Source organism: Canis aureus, chromosome 35 (assembly GCF_053574225.1).
Source record: "Canis aureus isolate CA01 chromosome 35, VMU_Caureus_v.1.0, whole genome shotgun sequence".
Classification (NCBI taxonomy): Eukaryota; Metazoa; Chordata; class Mammalia; order Carnivora; family Canidae; genus Canis; species Canis aureus.
This window is the reverse complement of record NC_135645.1, coordinates 5,048,577-5,064,543: the sequence shown is the minus strand read 5'-3', so window position 1 is coordinate 5,064,543 and position 15,967 is coordinate 5,048,577. Positions and strand designations below refer to the sequence as shown.

Here is a 15,967-nt window from a genome sequence, read left to right as displayed (position 1 = left end):
TGGCAGTTGGCCTTTGGGTTTGGTGTAAATCCTTACTAGTTTCAGATAGTCCCAGATCTTTTTCAATAGGTCATCAAAATTCTGGTGGTGATGGGCCGAAATGGGTACACAGTAGGGCACCTTATAGATGATATACAATTCCTCAATGGAGATCTGATCAATCTTATTCAGCACATAGATACAAGGGATATAAACTCTGTTTCCTTCCACCACATGGATGAGGTCGTCTGCTGTGGCATCACTATACAGTCACATCAGCATTGTGAATTTTGGATTCAGCCAGAATGCTCTTCACAGTCTCAGCATCCATCTCGCTCTGAGGGCAAATGGCTGTGAGATTAATGCCTCCTTTGTCCTTCTTCTTAAAGCCATTGTTGGGGGGTTTTCTGTTCAAGCAAATGTCAAAGCCTTCCAGCTCATTTTCAATTATCTTTTTATGTCCCAAGGGTTTCAAGACATCCAGAACAATCAGGATCCAAGTTACATGTTCGGGCCACTGCAATGACTTGACGGCCTCTACCTCTCCCATCCTTGGCACCCTCAATGATACCTGGAAGATCCAGGAGCTGGATCTTGACACCTTTGTATCTGATAACACCAGGCACAGTAGTCAGAGTAGTGAACTCATAGGCTACCACCCCAGAATATACCCCTGCCAGGTTACTAAGCAGTGTTGACTTCCCCACTGATGGAAAACCCACAAACCCAATTCGAGCATCACCTGTCTTGGCCACATCAAAACCTTCTCCTGGCCCACCACCACCACCACCTTTTGGGGTAATGAGATCTCTACGAAGCTTAACAAGGCTCTCTTACGAGCCTTCAGCAGCCCTAGGTGGTGTGCTGTGGCCTTGTTCTTTTGAGTCCAAGCCATCTCAGCTTCGATCTCTGCGATCTTCGCTAAGGTGCTACTTAGGTGCTGCTTATGATGGCGAGTCACTGGGAGGTCGCTAGGGAGTGTAGTGGCCTCCGCACAAATTACCACCTCTCTGTTTTTTGAACTTTGTTGTTGTTTTTGGCTTATGGATGAATGGTCAATTGCTCCATTTTTTTAAAAAAGGTTTTTTTTTTCCTCCACTGAATTACTTTTGCATCTTTGTCAAACATCAGTTGTACATATTTGTATGAGCCTATTTCTGAGTTTTGTATTCTTTTATTGATGTATGTGTCCGTCTCTCTGCCAGTACCACATGGTATTGATTACCATGACTATATAATCTATATTAAGTTCCATTTTTCTAATAGTTACACAGTTATTTGGATTATCTTTCTCATTATACATGACTTATGATAGTTCGTATTTAATGATGAAGTGGTCTATTTCATTATCAAGTTTATGTGTGTAGAGTTGGTTGAGTATCCCTTAACTATCCTTTTGATGTCTGTATGATCTGTAGTACTGTAGTAATATTCTGTTTCTTTCTTTTTTTAAAAAAATTATTTATTTATTCATGAGAGACAGAGAGAGAGGCAGAGACATAAGCAGAGGGAGAAGCAAGCTCCCTGCAGGGAGCCGGATGTGGGACTTGATCCTAGGACCCCAGGGTCATGACCTGGGCCGAAGGCAGATGCTCAACCACTGAGCCACCCGGGTGTCCCTAATACTCTGTTTCATTCCTCATATTGTATCTTCTCTTTTTCTTTGTCAGACTTACTTATTAATTCGAACTTTTCAAAGAACCTGCTCTTTGTTTTGTTGGGGTTTTTTTGTATATTCAATTCTATTGATTTCTACTCTTTATTATTTCCTTCTTCATGCTTGCTTTGGGTTTCTTTGGCTCTTCTTTTCTAGGCTTTTGCGATGGGAGCTTTGATAATTGAGAATTTTCTCTTTTGTAATATATATTTTTAGTGTTAAATATTTCTCTTTTTGAACACCATTATCTGTGTCCCATAAATTTTGATATGTTACATTTTTTTTCATTAAAATTTTTATTTTTTTCTTTTTCAAGTTTTTATTAAATTTTATCTAGTTAACATAGGTGTAATATTGGTTTCAGGTGTAGAATCTAGTGATTCATTACTGAAATACAACACCCAGTGTTCATCACAAGTGCCCTCCTTAGTCCCCATCACCTATTTCACCCATCCCTCTGCCCGCCTCCTTTCCAGCAACCCTGTTTGTTCTCTGTGGTTAAGAGTCTGTTTCCAGGTTTGCCTCATTCCCCCCTTCCCATTTCATCTGTTTTGTTTCTTAAATTCCACATATAAATGAGATCTATGAGGTATTTGCCTTTCTTTGACTGGCTTAGTTCACTTAGCATAATAATTTCTGGCTCTATTCATGTCATTGCAAATTGCAAATGGTAAGATTTCATTCTTTTTTATGGCTGAGTAATATTCCATTATATAAATGGAGCATTACATACACATATAATGGGATATATAATGGAATATATATGTGTGTGTATGTCTATATATGTTTATATATATATATGTATGTTTATACATATATATGTTTATGTATAAAATAAAATATATATAGAATAGAATATATAAAATAGAATATATATATATAAAATATATAAAAATAGAATATCTACACACACGCACATACCCATACACTCCACATCTTCTTTATCTATTCATCAGTCAATGGGTATTTGGGCTTTTTACAAGAGGATTTTTATTTTCATTTAATTCAATGTATTTTAAAACTTTTTTTCCTTGTGGCTTCCTCTTTGACCTATGGATTATGGATTATGGATTATTTGGAATTAATGTTTTGTTTCCAAGAGTTTGGAGATTTTCCAGTTTTCTTTCCATTATTGATTTCTAGTTTGATTCTACTGTGGTTGAAAACACTCTGTGTGATTTCAGTTCTTTTAAATTTGTTGAGATTTATTCTGTGGCTCAAAATATGGTCTGTCTTGTTATATGTTCCATGAGCAGTTAAACAGAATGTGTATTCTACTGCAGCTGAGTAAGTGCTCTGTAAATGTCAACTAGATCCAATGGTTGGTTGATGGTGTTCAGTGTTTCTGTATCCTAGTTGACTTTCTATTTAGTCTTATCGGTTGAGAGAGGAGTACTGGAATTTTCTTTTTTTTTTTTTTAAGACTTATTTATTTATTTATTTATGATAGAGACAGAGAGTAGGGGGGGTGGGCAGAGACACAGGAGGAGGGAGAAGCAGGCTCCATGCCGGGAGCCTGACATGGGACTCGATCCCGGGACTCCAAGATCGCTCCTTGGGCCAAAGGCTAAACCACTGAGCCACCCAGGGATCCCCATGAGCCACCCAGGGATCCCCTGGAGTTTTCAAGTGTAATTGTGGATTGGTATATTTCTCATTTTAATATATCAGTTTTTGCTTTGCATATTTTGTAGCTCTGTTGTTTGGCTCATACACATTTGGCATTATTGCCTTCGTGGTGGGTTGATCTATGTAACACTATATAATATGCGGTTTATAGTCTCTTTAGCCCTCTCTCTTTTTGGAAATATTTTTATATTTATATGATACTAATATAGTAATTTCTGTTTTCTTCTGATTAATGTTTGCATAATATATCCTCTGTCTTTTTACTTCCACTTTGCCTATATTATTTGAAGTGAGTTTCTGGTAGAAGATTAACAACTTTATTTGTTGTATTTACACCATTACTTTTATTTATTTATTTATTTAGATTTTTATTTATTTACTCATGAGAGACAGAGAAAGGCAGAGAGAGGCAGAGACACAGGCAGAGGGAAAAGCAGGCCTCATTGCAGGGAGTCCGACATGGGACTTGATCCCAGGCCCCCAGGATCACACCCTGAGCTGAAAGCGGTGCTAAACCACTGAGCCACCCGGGCTGCCCTACACCATTACTTTTAATGTAATCATTGATGTATTAGGGCCTACGTTTGCCATCTTATTTTTTGTTTTCTGGTTTTCATTTTTATGTTTTCTTTTTCCTAAATCTTCCTGTGGGTTACTTGAACATTTTGTAGAACTCCATTTTGATTTATTTGTGGTGTTTTTAAGTTTATTTCTTTGTGTAGTTTTCTTTTTTGAGAGAGAAAATGAGTTTGTATACACGTGTGCAAGAGATTGGAAGGGGCAGAGGGCGAGGGAGAGAGAATCTTAGGCAGCCTCCATGCTCAGTATGGACTCCATCTCACAACTGTGAGATTATGACATGAGCTGAAATCAAGAGTAGGACACCTAACTGACTGAGCCACCCAGGTACCCCCTTGGTATAGTTTTAACTGATTTCTCTAGGTATTGCATTATACAGTTTTTTGGTGTTGTTCTTTTACTAGTTCAAGTGAAACATAGAAACTATATCTCCTTTTATGTCCCTTTGCCCTCCTCTGTTTATAATTGTCTTAAATATTTCCTCTACAAATATTTAGAGCCACATCAGACAGTGTTATGATTTTTTACTTCAGTCATCAAATATAATTTAGAAATCTCATGAGAAGGAGAACCTATTATATTATGCTGTTGACTGTTCTTTTTGCTTTCCCAGTGTTCCAGGGTTTCTTCTTTTATTGTTTCCTCTCTGCTTAGAGATCTTCCTTTAGCCATTCTTTTAGGGTGCATCTGTAAGTGTCAAATTCTCTCTTTCACCTGAGAATGTCTTTATTTGCCCTCCCACAAGATAACTTACTAATTCAAAGAGAAAAATAGTAACTTCACCATGGAGAAATGTGTCAGACACCACTTTACTGAGAGATCAAAGTTAACATCACCAATTATAAGATGCACATCACCTCTGTAGTATTCTTGCCCAAACTGCATGTCCTCACTTTAGTCTTGAGACAGTATCAGGCAAGCCAAAATTAAAGGACATTCTACAAAATAACTGATTGATACTCTTTAGACTGTCAAAGTCATGAAAAACAATGACTTGAGGAGCTATAGCAGATTTGAAGAGATAAGACAGCTAAATGCAGTAGGGAATCCTGGATTGGATTCTGGACCAGAAAACAACCTTAATAAGACAGCTGGCAAAATTCCAATAAAGTCTATAGATCAGTCTACAGTATCATATCAATGTTAATTTTGTGGTTTGATGAGTATCTTGAAATTATGCAAGGGGATATTCTTAGAGGGAGCAGGGTGAAGGGTGTACAAGAACTGTACTATTTTTACAACTCTTCTCTAGGTCTAAAATTATTTCAAAAGGAAAAATTATTTTTCCAGCTTTTTTACACAATGAAAATCACTCAAAACAAGTACTTACAGTTCATTTTGTTTGGATAGCAGCCTTCTTTTTTAAGTAGGCAGAGTCCTAATTTTATAAGAACTAAACAGATTTAACAGAACATTTCCACATTCTTTCTGCATTGTTGCAGATACCTTAACGTCCTTCCTATAGTGAAGCCTGGATAGAATTTCACACAAGACCTGTGCTTCTTTCTTAAGACTTTGTAATCACATATAAATCCTATATTTAACAGATTGTGAATTCTAGATATCTTCTAGGACACTGTTCATTCATTCAGCAGATTTTTATTTGTGTGCCAGGCAGTGTTATGGGCACTGCAGATAAATGAATGAACAAGACAGAAATCTCACATCTCATGAAACATAGATCCTTTTGGAAGAATATATAACAAATTAAGCAAGCATATTTTTAAAGTGTGTTTATAGTTATATTATGGAGAATAGTAAAGCAGGAAAAGGTGAATGCCAGGATTTGGGGCTTGTGGGGGATATTTTCTATACTATATTTTTTAAAATAGCACTTACTACATCATCCTCTGTCCTCTTGTTCCATCTTTTAAGATATAACTGTTTGGTATTTTATATACATACAATACATATATATAATCTTTTATATATTATATACATATATAATCGTATATTTCTATATTTTAATTATTAATACATATTTTATATTTTATTATAATCTTTTATATATTATATGTATTATATACATATATATGTGTGTATATCTTTCTCTCTCTACTGGAATGTAAGTTCCATGTGAGCAAGGGCTTTATTTGGTTACTTGAAGTTAAAGAACAATGTCTAACTCTTAGCTGGCCCTCAATAAACATCTGTTGAATAAATTCTACCTCAAATGCTCACTCAAATATTCTATCTTGCTTAGTTCTTTGCACTTAGGGGAATTAGTAGATATTTGTGGATTTCATTAGCATGCAGATTCAAGTTATATAAGAGTCCATTTTGCTGTGGTTTGTTTTTTGTACTTTTCTAGGGTAAGAATGGTAGATGGAATCCCCTCAGACCCTGAGAATGCTTCATAGTTGCTTGTCACCTTGAGGAATGTGTTCAGCTTGGTTGCAAGGGAGTCATCCAGTTGTAACTCCATTTTAAATATGATACAAAATGTATCTTTTGACAAATGAAAAACATAAAAGGAAAAATCTGTTTTCCTTTCAAGCTGTAGAGCTTTCATAGCTGAATGTCTTAAAGAGGTTACATTATCTTATCTGTAGATGAAAAATCCCCTTATTCCACACTTATATTCTACTCTGTGGCCTGTTAAAATTTTATAGTAGAAGCATCTACTTCTTTTCTTGTAACCCTAATCATCTTTCATTTTATATTTTGAACAGTGTTATTTACTTGTCTACTACACCAGCTGGCGGAATGTCAAATCTTTTTTGACTTTTGGTTTAATCTGTCTATGCAACATGTATCTCTATGAACTGCGCAACCTGTGGCAGCTTTTCTTTCACGTGACTGTGGGAGCGTTTGTTACGCTACAGATCTGGCTAAGGCAGGCCCAGGGCAAGGCTCCTGATTATGATGTCTGACACCATCCTTCAGACATACTGCCCTGGCTTCCAAGGAAAAAGGAGGGAGCCTATCTTAACTGCCACTGTGATGAAGAAACTATTCACCACAATCAAGAAGCTCTGCTTTCTTTCTCTCCAACTATCCTTTTTGTTTTAAGTCAGCATGGCATGCCTGGGAGCATGCAGTACCTGCTAGGCAAACTCCTCATGTTAGCCATGAGATTATTATTATTCAGAAGAGGAGGAGACTTCTCTCTACAGGGCCACAACAGTGGAAGAACAGTCAGAAGCTACTGGAAGACTTGGCCAGCAGTCCTGAATCCTTCTGAAGAGTTCAATCAAAAAATATGTGTGGTACATGCTCTGAGGACCAAGCAGGAACTCTACAACCTGGGTTTGCCTTTGTGAGGCATGAGTATAGCCCAAATAAAAAGATGCTGTGAAGTTTATGTTTAAAACAACTTGCTAAATATCAGATTATTTGCACATTTATGGTACTAAGTTTATAAAGTCCAGGATGGTGTAGAATTGGTTCTTTTTCCTTTTATATGTTTGTTTGAATATTACTCTGGAGTCACTTGATGTAGGAGAAGGCTTTTATGAGCTCATCTCTAGATCATCACAAGTATTGAAAACAAGTAACATGTTTTCTTTCTAGTCCCTGTTTGTAGTTTCTTTTGAAATCACTTTTTAAACATGATTTGTTAAATTATAGCCATCGTTTCCCAAACTTCAATCACCTGAATATTTACATTTACTATTGTTTCTTAGTATTTATCTTTTAAATCTTAAAATAGTTCAAAAACAAACAAATCTCTACTCCAAGAGGAAAACCAGCATCAATTTACCGTGAATAACTACAAAATAAAACAAAAAATGTTATCCAGTTCTAACTAGATACTAATGCCTCCCAAGGCTCTGAACCCAAGACGTCTGCTCTTTGTTCCAGTGAGAGAGATGTTACCCCGCACCAAAATGGGGCTCTCTCTGTGGAATTATCAGAAGAATAAAAGAAAATTGTAAAGGGAGTGACATTCTCACTGTGATTCTGCATTATTTAGTTCTGTGTTGTATACCACCTAAAATCCTCTGGTGTGCCACCAATGGTATGGGTCCTGCTCCGTGGAAATACTGAACTGTATTAGCTCCCAGCAATTCTTTTATTGTTTTATGGCTTTGAGGAGTTCAGCCCCTAGTATCTTAGAGAACTTGTTTGCTTTTTGATAATATTACAAAGGTTCGAACAGTTATGAATTGATATAGGAAGCACAGTTTGATTCCATTAGCAAAATCGACAACTCTCCTGGTTTTGGAAGGCACCTTCATTAATGATTTTCCTTTGTTTTCAAAGAAGAGATTCCAAGCAAAGAGTACATAAGGCACGAAATTTGATATCCAGAAAACAGTGGACCTGTGCCATATAATTCCTATTACTGAGAGTATTAATTAAGCAGAATGGTCCAGAGGGGTAAAATCCTTGAACTACCATGTTTGCCTGAACCCCATATATGTAGGATGTCTGCAACTGTAAAATCTTGCCTAACTAGAACCTTTTTTGCTGCACTCCCCTTTTAGGAGAGTGAGGCCAAGGGAAGACAATAAGTGTGTAATATCAGGGATTTATTTAAAACAGGAAACTCTACTTCATTTCAGTTTTCTGCCTCTAACAAAACTGACAGAAATTATATATATTCTGAGAGCTACCCCAAGATATACTACATGATCCTAAATCATCAAAATAAAATTGATTTGTGTTTGGCATTTTGTACTTACAGAGCCAGGAAAGAGCCAGGAAAGTGAAGTGGTTCAGTTTAGAAAGATTTTTCTGAACTAATGGTTAAAACAAGAAGAGTTCTCTTGTGATTTTGCTATATGTTGATACTTTATAGCTCTCTCACCTGTTTGGTTCAGTTTGGTTCTCCCTATTGTTGAGTTATTGTGTTTGGTATTTGGATCATTCAGCAAGGACACTTTAAAATTCATCAACTGTCTTTAAAGGCTTAATTTATTTTCTGTTTTTGTTGTTTTTTCACCAGCTATTTTGGATAATGGGATGTTTACATCTTAATGTAAAAAATGAAAATAGGCATAAATCATGTTTTATGTATAGAAATGCTTTCTTTCATTATTTGGTGTCTGCATCACTGAGTGTTTATATTGACTTCTCTGCCTCTATCATGTTGTTGCCAAAGAAACTATGAATTTGGAATGAAAAGTTTTTGCCACAAGTATAAAGCTCTTAAGCTCATTAGGCTTCTAATGTGTATGATAGTATAATATCTGCCATATATACTGTACTTTTAAGAACAAGTCTGCATTTACCTAATCATAATGAGTTTTGCAGTGTTGGAAGAGAATTAGTTGCCCTCTTGTTATGAAGGAGGAAACTGAGCTAATCAGATGTTAATGACTTACCTAGGGTCACAGAGCTAAGCATAGACAATTTCTAATCCTTTAGCCTTAGGGTTCTTCCCCACCAGAATGGGGACTGATGAAGATAACTAAGGTTGTACTCAGGGAATAGGTCTGTTCTTGGTGTAAAATCGGGGAATTGGGGACTTAATGAGCTCTCCGGCCTGCTAGTGTCGAATTTAGGTATTTATTAAGGTAATTCTGAAATGCTGGTTTTTTATGAAGGCGTGCCATGAAGGCATAGATGCTTTCTTTTGTATCCTAAAAGTAATCACACTATATGCTTGCTTTTTCGGTCTGTATTTGCAATGTATTTATACCTGACATCTTTCCCAAAAGAACTTGAAGCACCATACCCAAATAAGACCTGTACAATGGTAATAAAATATGAACCGAAAGGGAGAAAACAAAATCAGTGAAAATGAAAGGAAAAGTGAACATGTTGCTATTATCAAGTGTGTAATTTGACTCTTGAACTTCCTGGAAGTCATGGCTAGAAGAAAGGGAAACAAGTTTCATGTCACTCTAGCTCTGTCTGGTAAGTCAGAGGACACCAGTGCCTCAGGGGAGACTTCTTCTGGAGGGATTTTGGTAAAAATGTTTGCACTTAAATCCTAAAATGAATGGATCCTCACTCCTCTAGACATTTGCATATTAAGATTGTGCCTTGAATCCTCATCTTGTACCAGCTTTCAGAGTCTTTCATTTAAGGATTTTTAGTGTGGTTAATAGAGGATTTTGTTCCCATAAGGAAAATTTCTTATCCTAAGCCCTAATTAGGTATGTGTTAAAGCTTGAGAATCCACTTGAGACAAATGCCTGGAGACATGGAGAATCTTTGCCTAATTTTGTAATTTTATAATTTATATAAAGTGAATGTGCTGTCCCTGAGACAAATCAAACACATTTATTTTGTATTAAGTGTGGTCTTTTTCACAGAGGAATCTAGTCTGGAGAAATGGCTGGCCCCTTTTCTGTTAGGCCATGTCTGGAATCTCATTAGACTTGATTTGTGAAGGCTCCACAGAGCAGATTTGTCATATGAGCCTTAACCTCCATGTCACAGAAGTGCTTCCTGCTGAGATTAACTGCCCACCAAAAGAGTTGCTTGGCCTTTATTCCAAAAGATTTGATAAGTAACCTGGGGACCCCACTCTGAGCTATTGGATTTCCAAGAGACACAACAAAGTGTGCATATGTGTATGTGTGTGGTTTTCAGTTTAAGAAACTTTTTGTTCATTTTAAAAGTTAGAGCTATCATGGAGTATGTAGTAAAAGAACAAATAAATTGCAGTTTGACCTTGAACAGCACAGGGTTTAGGGGCACCAACCCCTCCCTCCCTGTGTAGTCAAAAATCCATTCATAACTACTTAACTACTAATAGCCTACAACTTACTGGAAGCTTTACTGATAACATAAGCAGTCAACACATTTTATATGTTATATGTATTATATACTTTATTCTTTTATAATAAGAGAAAATTTTAAGAAAATCTTAAGGGAAATACATTTTATAGTACTGTAATTATTTAAAAATCCATATGTAAGTGACCCTGCACACCTCAAACCTGTGTTCAAGGATCACCTGTGTCAAAAGCAACCCAATTGATCAAATTGAACACTTAGCCTTACCACAGATTATAGGTAACTCCTCAGGGCTGCCAGCTTTGTTTCTTTTGTGTTTTCCTGCTTTATCATCTCTATGTAGTAAAATCAGACCCGATTTTTAGTTTTAATTGGCTTTAGTAATATGCTACCTTAAAGTTAATAAAAGAAACCTCTCCAACTCCAGGGGTTGTGAATGAGTTTGTGGGTAAAGGCTGAACGGGCTGAGAGCTAACTCTAATAGTCCTATTGATGAGGGCTAGCGGTGTCCGATCATCAGCGTTCTAGGACTGCTGTTCAGTGCTGGCGTATTGCAGCCTCCTGTTTGAGCAATGAACTTTTCAAAGAAAAACGGTGTCTGGCTGCCACTGTTGAAACGTCCTCCTTGAGTGGCCAGGCTTTCTAGATTACTTTATTTCACAGATGAAGTCACAGCATGAAGCGCCATGTGGTTGCAAGCCCTGTGGCTGGTACCCTCCTTGCTTGTGAACAGTGAGTTCTCTTGATGTCATGTACGGGTTTTTCTCCTGCGTCGGCAGTGCCGGTATATAACAAATAGCCTTACTTAGCACAATTGGACACTGTAGGAAACTCAAGGAGAGAAAGAATAGGCTTAGTTCTCAGTTCCTGTACTTAATACCCTAGCCTTATGAATCGCTCCCCCTATTTCCTTGGTAACAAACAGTATTTTCAGCCCCACCTCACCCACGGGTGCTATTTGCCCTTTTCTCCTGCACAGCACAGCACAGCCATGCAGGTGTCCCTGAACAGGAGCATGTTCAGTGTCCCTCTGAGGGGAGGGAACAGGACTCAGAAGCTCTGTTTCCCATTTGGTCCTGGCAGGCCCTCCCCAGCTCTGCCCTGATGGCTTGCCTATTTGTGCCAGAGGCTGGGCTGTCGAGGACCTTGCCTAAAGGTGAACAAATAATATTTGGCCTTCTATTTTGAATTCCTCCGGTGCCTGGGACTAATGGTGGCACTTGGAGCGCCGTTGGAGGGCCAGGGCTCGGTCCTCCTACATGGTTCATCCTTAGGGCAGCCTGGGGGATGGGGTGGAGCTGTCTCACCTTCACCCGAGGAAACAGACGTTCACACCTGACGTTCAGGCTTAAATGATTCAAAAGTTGGTGTTCATATTTCTGTGCTGCAGAACCTCAGGAAGAATATTCTCTGTGTATGGGTGTGAGTGACGGCCCCTGGGCTGCTCTTGTTGTATCAGCAGTGCGCACAGAGCCGACACAGACGCCTGTCACGGCGAGTGGCACCGTGTCGAGGAGCACGTCAGCCTCCCAGAAGGCCTTTCTTTCTGTAGGCTCTCTCCTATAGACGAAGCACCTGAGGTCTGAAGGGGTAAGGGACTTGACCTCAGTCACAGTCTAGCTCATGTGGTGGTGCCAAGACTTCAGTCCGGATCAGTCTTATTCAGAACTGGTGCTCATAACCACCATGTACCGTGAAGCTAGACAACATGGAAATACGTCGAAGTATGTAAGGAATATGTATTGGAACGTATATATATGAGTAATCTACGTTACTTTTTAAATTAGAGATTGGTCAATGCCAACTGCTGCAGTGTGGATATTCTAGACTGAGTAAAACGGCTTCCTAAAATTCCTGCATCTGTAATGCCACATGGGGACATACGGCCGCAGGGGATATGGTGAGACTTCAATGAGCCTTCAATTTTAGGGCGAGGACCTATACAGTCTGGTCTTTGTGGTAAGACTACTCCATGAATTCATGACTCTCGATGTGGAATGTTAAAGCTTCACTGGTGATTCATTTGTTACAAACATTTTTTCTTTTTTAATTTTTTAAAAAGATTATATTTATTGAGAGAGAGACAGATAGCAAGAGAGAGCAGAGCAGGGAGGAGAGGGAGAAGCAGGCTCCCAGCTGAGCCCAGGACTCTGGGATCATTGACCTGAGCCAAAGGTAGTCGCTTAACCAACTGAGTCACCCAGGTGCCCCTCTTTTTTATTTTTATTTTTTTCCTTAAGATTTATTTATTCTAGAGCACACAAGCAGGGAAAGGGAGAGGGGGAGAGAGAACCCAAGGAGACTCCCCACTGAGCACAGAGCCCAACCTGGGGCTCGACCCCATGACCCCAAGACCATGATCTGAGCTGAAACCAAGAGTCAGATGCTTAACTGAGCCACGCCAGTGCCCCTCAAGCATTTACTTTTTCTAATTGAAGGACAGAATTGATTGGTTCTTTGATATAAAGTAATTTTATGGAAATTTCTTCAAGTGGTCTCCATATCTGAAAACATTAAACAAAAAATAGAACATAACTTTGCAATTTTGAATAGTGATTATGAATTTGGAGTCAGACTCCCTAGCTCTCCCTTGTACTGGTATCATGACCTCAGCAAGCTACATAGTCTCTCTACCTCCATTTCCTCATCTGTAAAGTGGGGAAATAATAGTACCTTGGGCAAGGTGTTACTATGAGTATTTGAGTCAATAAATCTAGAGTACTTAGAGCTTGGCACAGTGAGTACTAGGACAGCATCGTCCATAGCATTATGGTCTGTCTTGGTGTTACTATTACTTTCAAGGTAATGAGTCTTTTACATTGCAAATGGCCCTAAATGACATTGTACAACGTTTTTCAGAGATCACCAGCAAAGTAAGCATCTTATTGGAATGTCTAGCAGACGTGTGGCCTGCCCTGGCAAGCTTTTGGTTACAGACTTCTGGGCAGGGCAGTGGGGATGCATTCAATGAGAAGAGAAGGGAACAGAGCGACTCATGCTCACCAAGCACCTGGTGTACATCAGGTGCTTTCTTTACAGGTTATGTGAGCTTAACAAAATCCATCTGAGGTAAGTGAGCAGGATTAAGTTGTCCAGTGCCATGCAGCCTGGAAGTGGTAGACTGTGCTCTCCAGGACCTCTCACAGTCTCCCAGGTGCTGGAGCACCATCAAGAGGGGGAAGGTGCCTCTGGGAATCTCATCTTGTCCAATGTGGTCCTTGCACTGTGGCCCCAACATTGTTTGCTTTGAACCCTCTGATCTGACCTAACGGGTGCCCTTGAATGGTGGCCGCCCCAATGCCCATCACTCCATAAGGGCCTTCATGAGTGTGCGTGTGTGTGGTCTATGCTTTGATGGGAAGCAAGGGAAGGCAGAATGAAACCAGCAACCTCCAACCCACGATATAGATACTTCTATGGTATCTATAGCATATGTAGATGCTGGGCATGTGAAGCCCAAGGCACTCTTAAAAAGTGCAGATGCAACATAGATTTTAAAAGATTAGTCCGATGCAAAATGCAGCCCTCAAAAAAAAAAAAAAAAAAAAAAAAAAAAACCCTGCATGAGCCAGGAGGTGCCACTCTAGCTAACTGACAAAGTCAATGCACAGAAGCAAATTTTGCAAAACTGGAAAATAGAGATGCTGACAAACCAGAGATTCTAGGCAGGTCTAAATTAGAAATTATGCTGAGGGGGAGAAAAAGTGAAGAGGCCCCTCATGGACTCCAGTGAGAACTCTTCAGTTCACGGGCCTCATAGACCAGCGATATGAAAGGGGCCCTGAGGATGAAGATGCATTCAGCAAGTAAGGGGATGGCTCCTCTGTGGTAAGGTTTAGGGCTGGCCAGCCAGTTGGGACAGGGGCCTGCTTTACCCTCAGCCCTAGACAATCCCCTCCCTCCCCTTAGTGTCTTTCACCTTCATCCCATCCTCCGGACCTTCTGCTGGGTCTGTGAACCTAGACTGATCACCTGGTGCTCTGCACTGCATGCATCCGGGCCCTTGGTAGGAAAGGACTCTGGCCACACTGCTTGCTGCGCACCGCTGCTGCTGCTACCGCTGGCATGGTGTCTGGAGGAGGTCAGAGCACAGGGTTTTGCAACTTTGGTTTCAAGGTGATCTTCCCACGGATCCCCCTTGGTGTGATGCTTTTCATTTCATTTGTCTGCCTTTGGCTTTAAGATCTTCGAATCCTAATTCTGTCGTGTATGTTTGTGCCGTACTTGTGGTCTAGCACTTGGATATAGGACAGGCTCACACAAATATGTAGAATCTGAGAATGCTGGAGGAGAGAGGAAGCTTAGACATCAGCCATTCCTATGGCCTGACTGGGCTTTGTTCTTGAGAAGCAGTGATCCTGCAGGTGGGAAGGACAGAGAGGCAAGAGGAGGACAGCAAATACCGTTTTTTCATTCCGAGACAGAGACGGGGCGGGGGGGACCTCAAAAGGGCTTTTTTGAGAATCCGAAAGGCTAAGAGAAGCTATAGTACTATAGTCAATGGACTTCATCTGTTGTCAACCTTGAGAAGTGGCAGGTCCTCTGTCCCTGCAGGATCATCAGTGCCCAGCCAGGTAGGCACAATGGACAGAAGAGCCTCTGGGCCGGAGCCATACCTTTTGCCCTGGAGGATCAGAGCTGCCTAGGAGATGGCACCAGTCCTCTCTCCCCCTGCCTCCCAAGCCTGGGGACAAGCACAGGTGAGAAAATGTATGGGCGAGCTCTTTGTACACCTTGGATTAAGTTCATCCGAAGGCAGAGGGTGGGGGCATGGTCTTGTCTGGGCTGCTGTGTCCTCTTCTTCCCCCACCTCCGCAGATAACACCAGCCCTTCCAACTCGCCCCCTGATCCCTGTACTAAGTCACGGTGCTTGTCGCGGTCAGCATGGCCCAGGCTTGATAGCCCCTTCCTTCCGGATACAACCTGGATAGCATTTGTTGTCTTCACAGTGAGGAATTATTTTGATTTGGACATTCAAAAGCTGTGTGTTTTCAGCGTGTATCCCTGCCTCTGCCCTCTCGTGCAGGTGGCTGCGTGCTTCTGAGCATTGTACTCCCGGTGCCCAAGAATGCCACCCCGCCCTGCAGTGATATGGGCTCAGCATCTTTTCCAAGCCCTAGAGGCTCACTCTTTGCTAATTAGCAACTCCCGGCCAGGTTGCAGCATTATGGAAAACACCCACATCTTATCACGCAAAAGCCACAGCCTCCGGGCATCATTTGACCATATGGCATTTAGGTGATACTTGCTTTTGGAAAAGTTCTGTAAATGTATTTGTATTTTTTTAAAGTCTTAAAGTAACATGACTACTTGGTGACTATGTAGCTTCAGCTTCCTCAGAGCACCAGGCTTCACTGTGCCTTCCCGAACATTGCTAACCCTCCTCTGCAGTCAGATCATCACGATGTTGGCTGAAGTCTGATCTTGTTTGTTTTTTAAAATTATTTATTCATGAGAGACACAGAGAGAGAGAGGCAGAGACACAGGCC

The 15,967-nt window shown here is 40.1% G+C and overlaps 1 protein-coding gene across 5 annotated transcripts in view; it reads left to right on the top strand.

The window, feature by feature from the left end:
- Positions 1–8,812, top strand: part of SEC22A (SEC22 homolog A, vesicle trafficking protein) — a 69,222-nt gene extending 60,410 nt beyond the window's left edge. For 4 of the 5 annotated variants that reach the window (XM_077884148.1, XM_077884152.1, XM_077884150.1 and 1 more), the window contains one exon: positions 447–6,030. In XM_077884148.1, the coding sequence (XP_077740274.1) occupies positions 447–677 (231 nt within the window). In that variant the 3' untranslated portion in view covers positions 678–6,030. Of the gene's footprint in view, positions 1–446; positions 6,031–6,516 lie in introns of those variants that run through there. The other variant, XM_077884151.1, reaches the window with a different exon arrangement.
- The last annotated feature ends 7,155 nt before the right edge of the window (positions 8,813–15,967 follow it).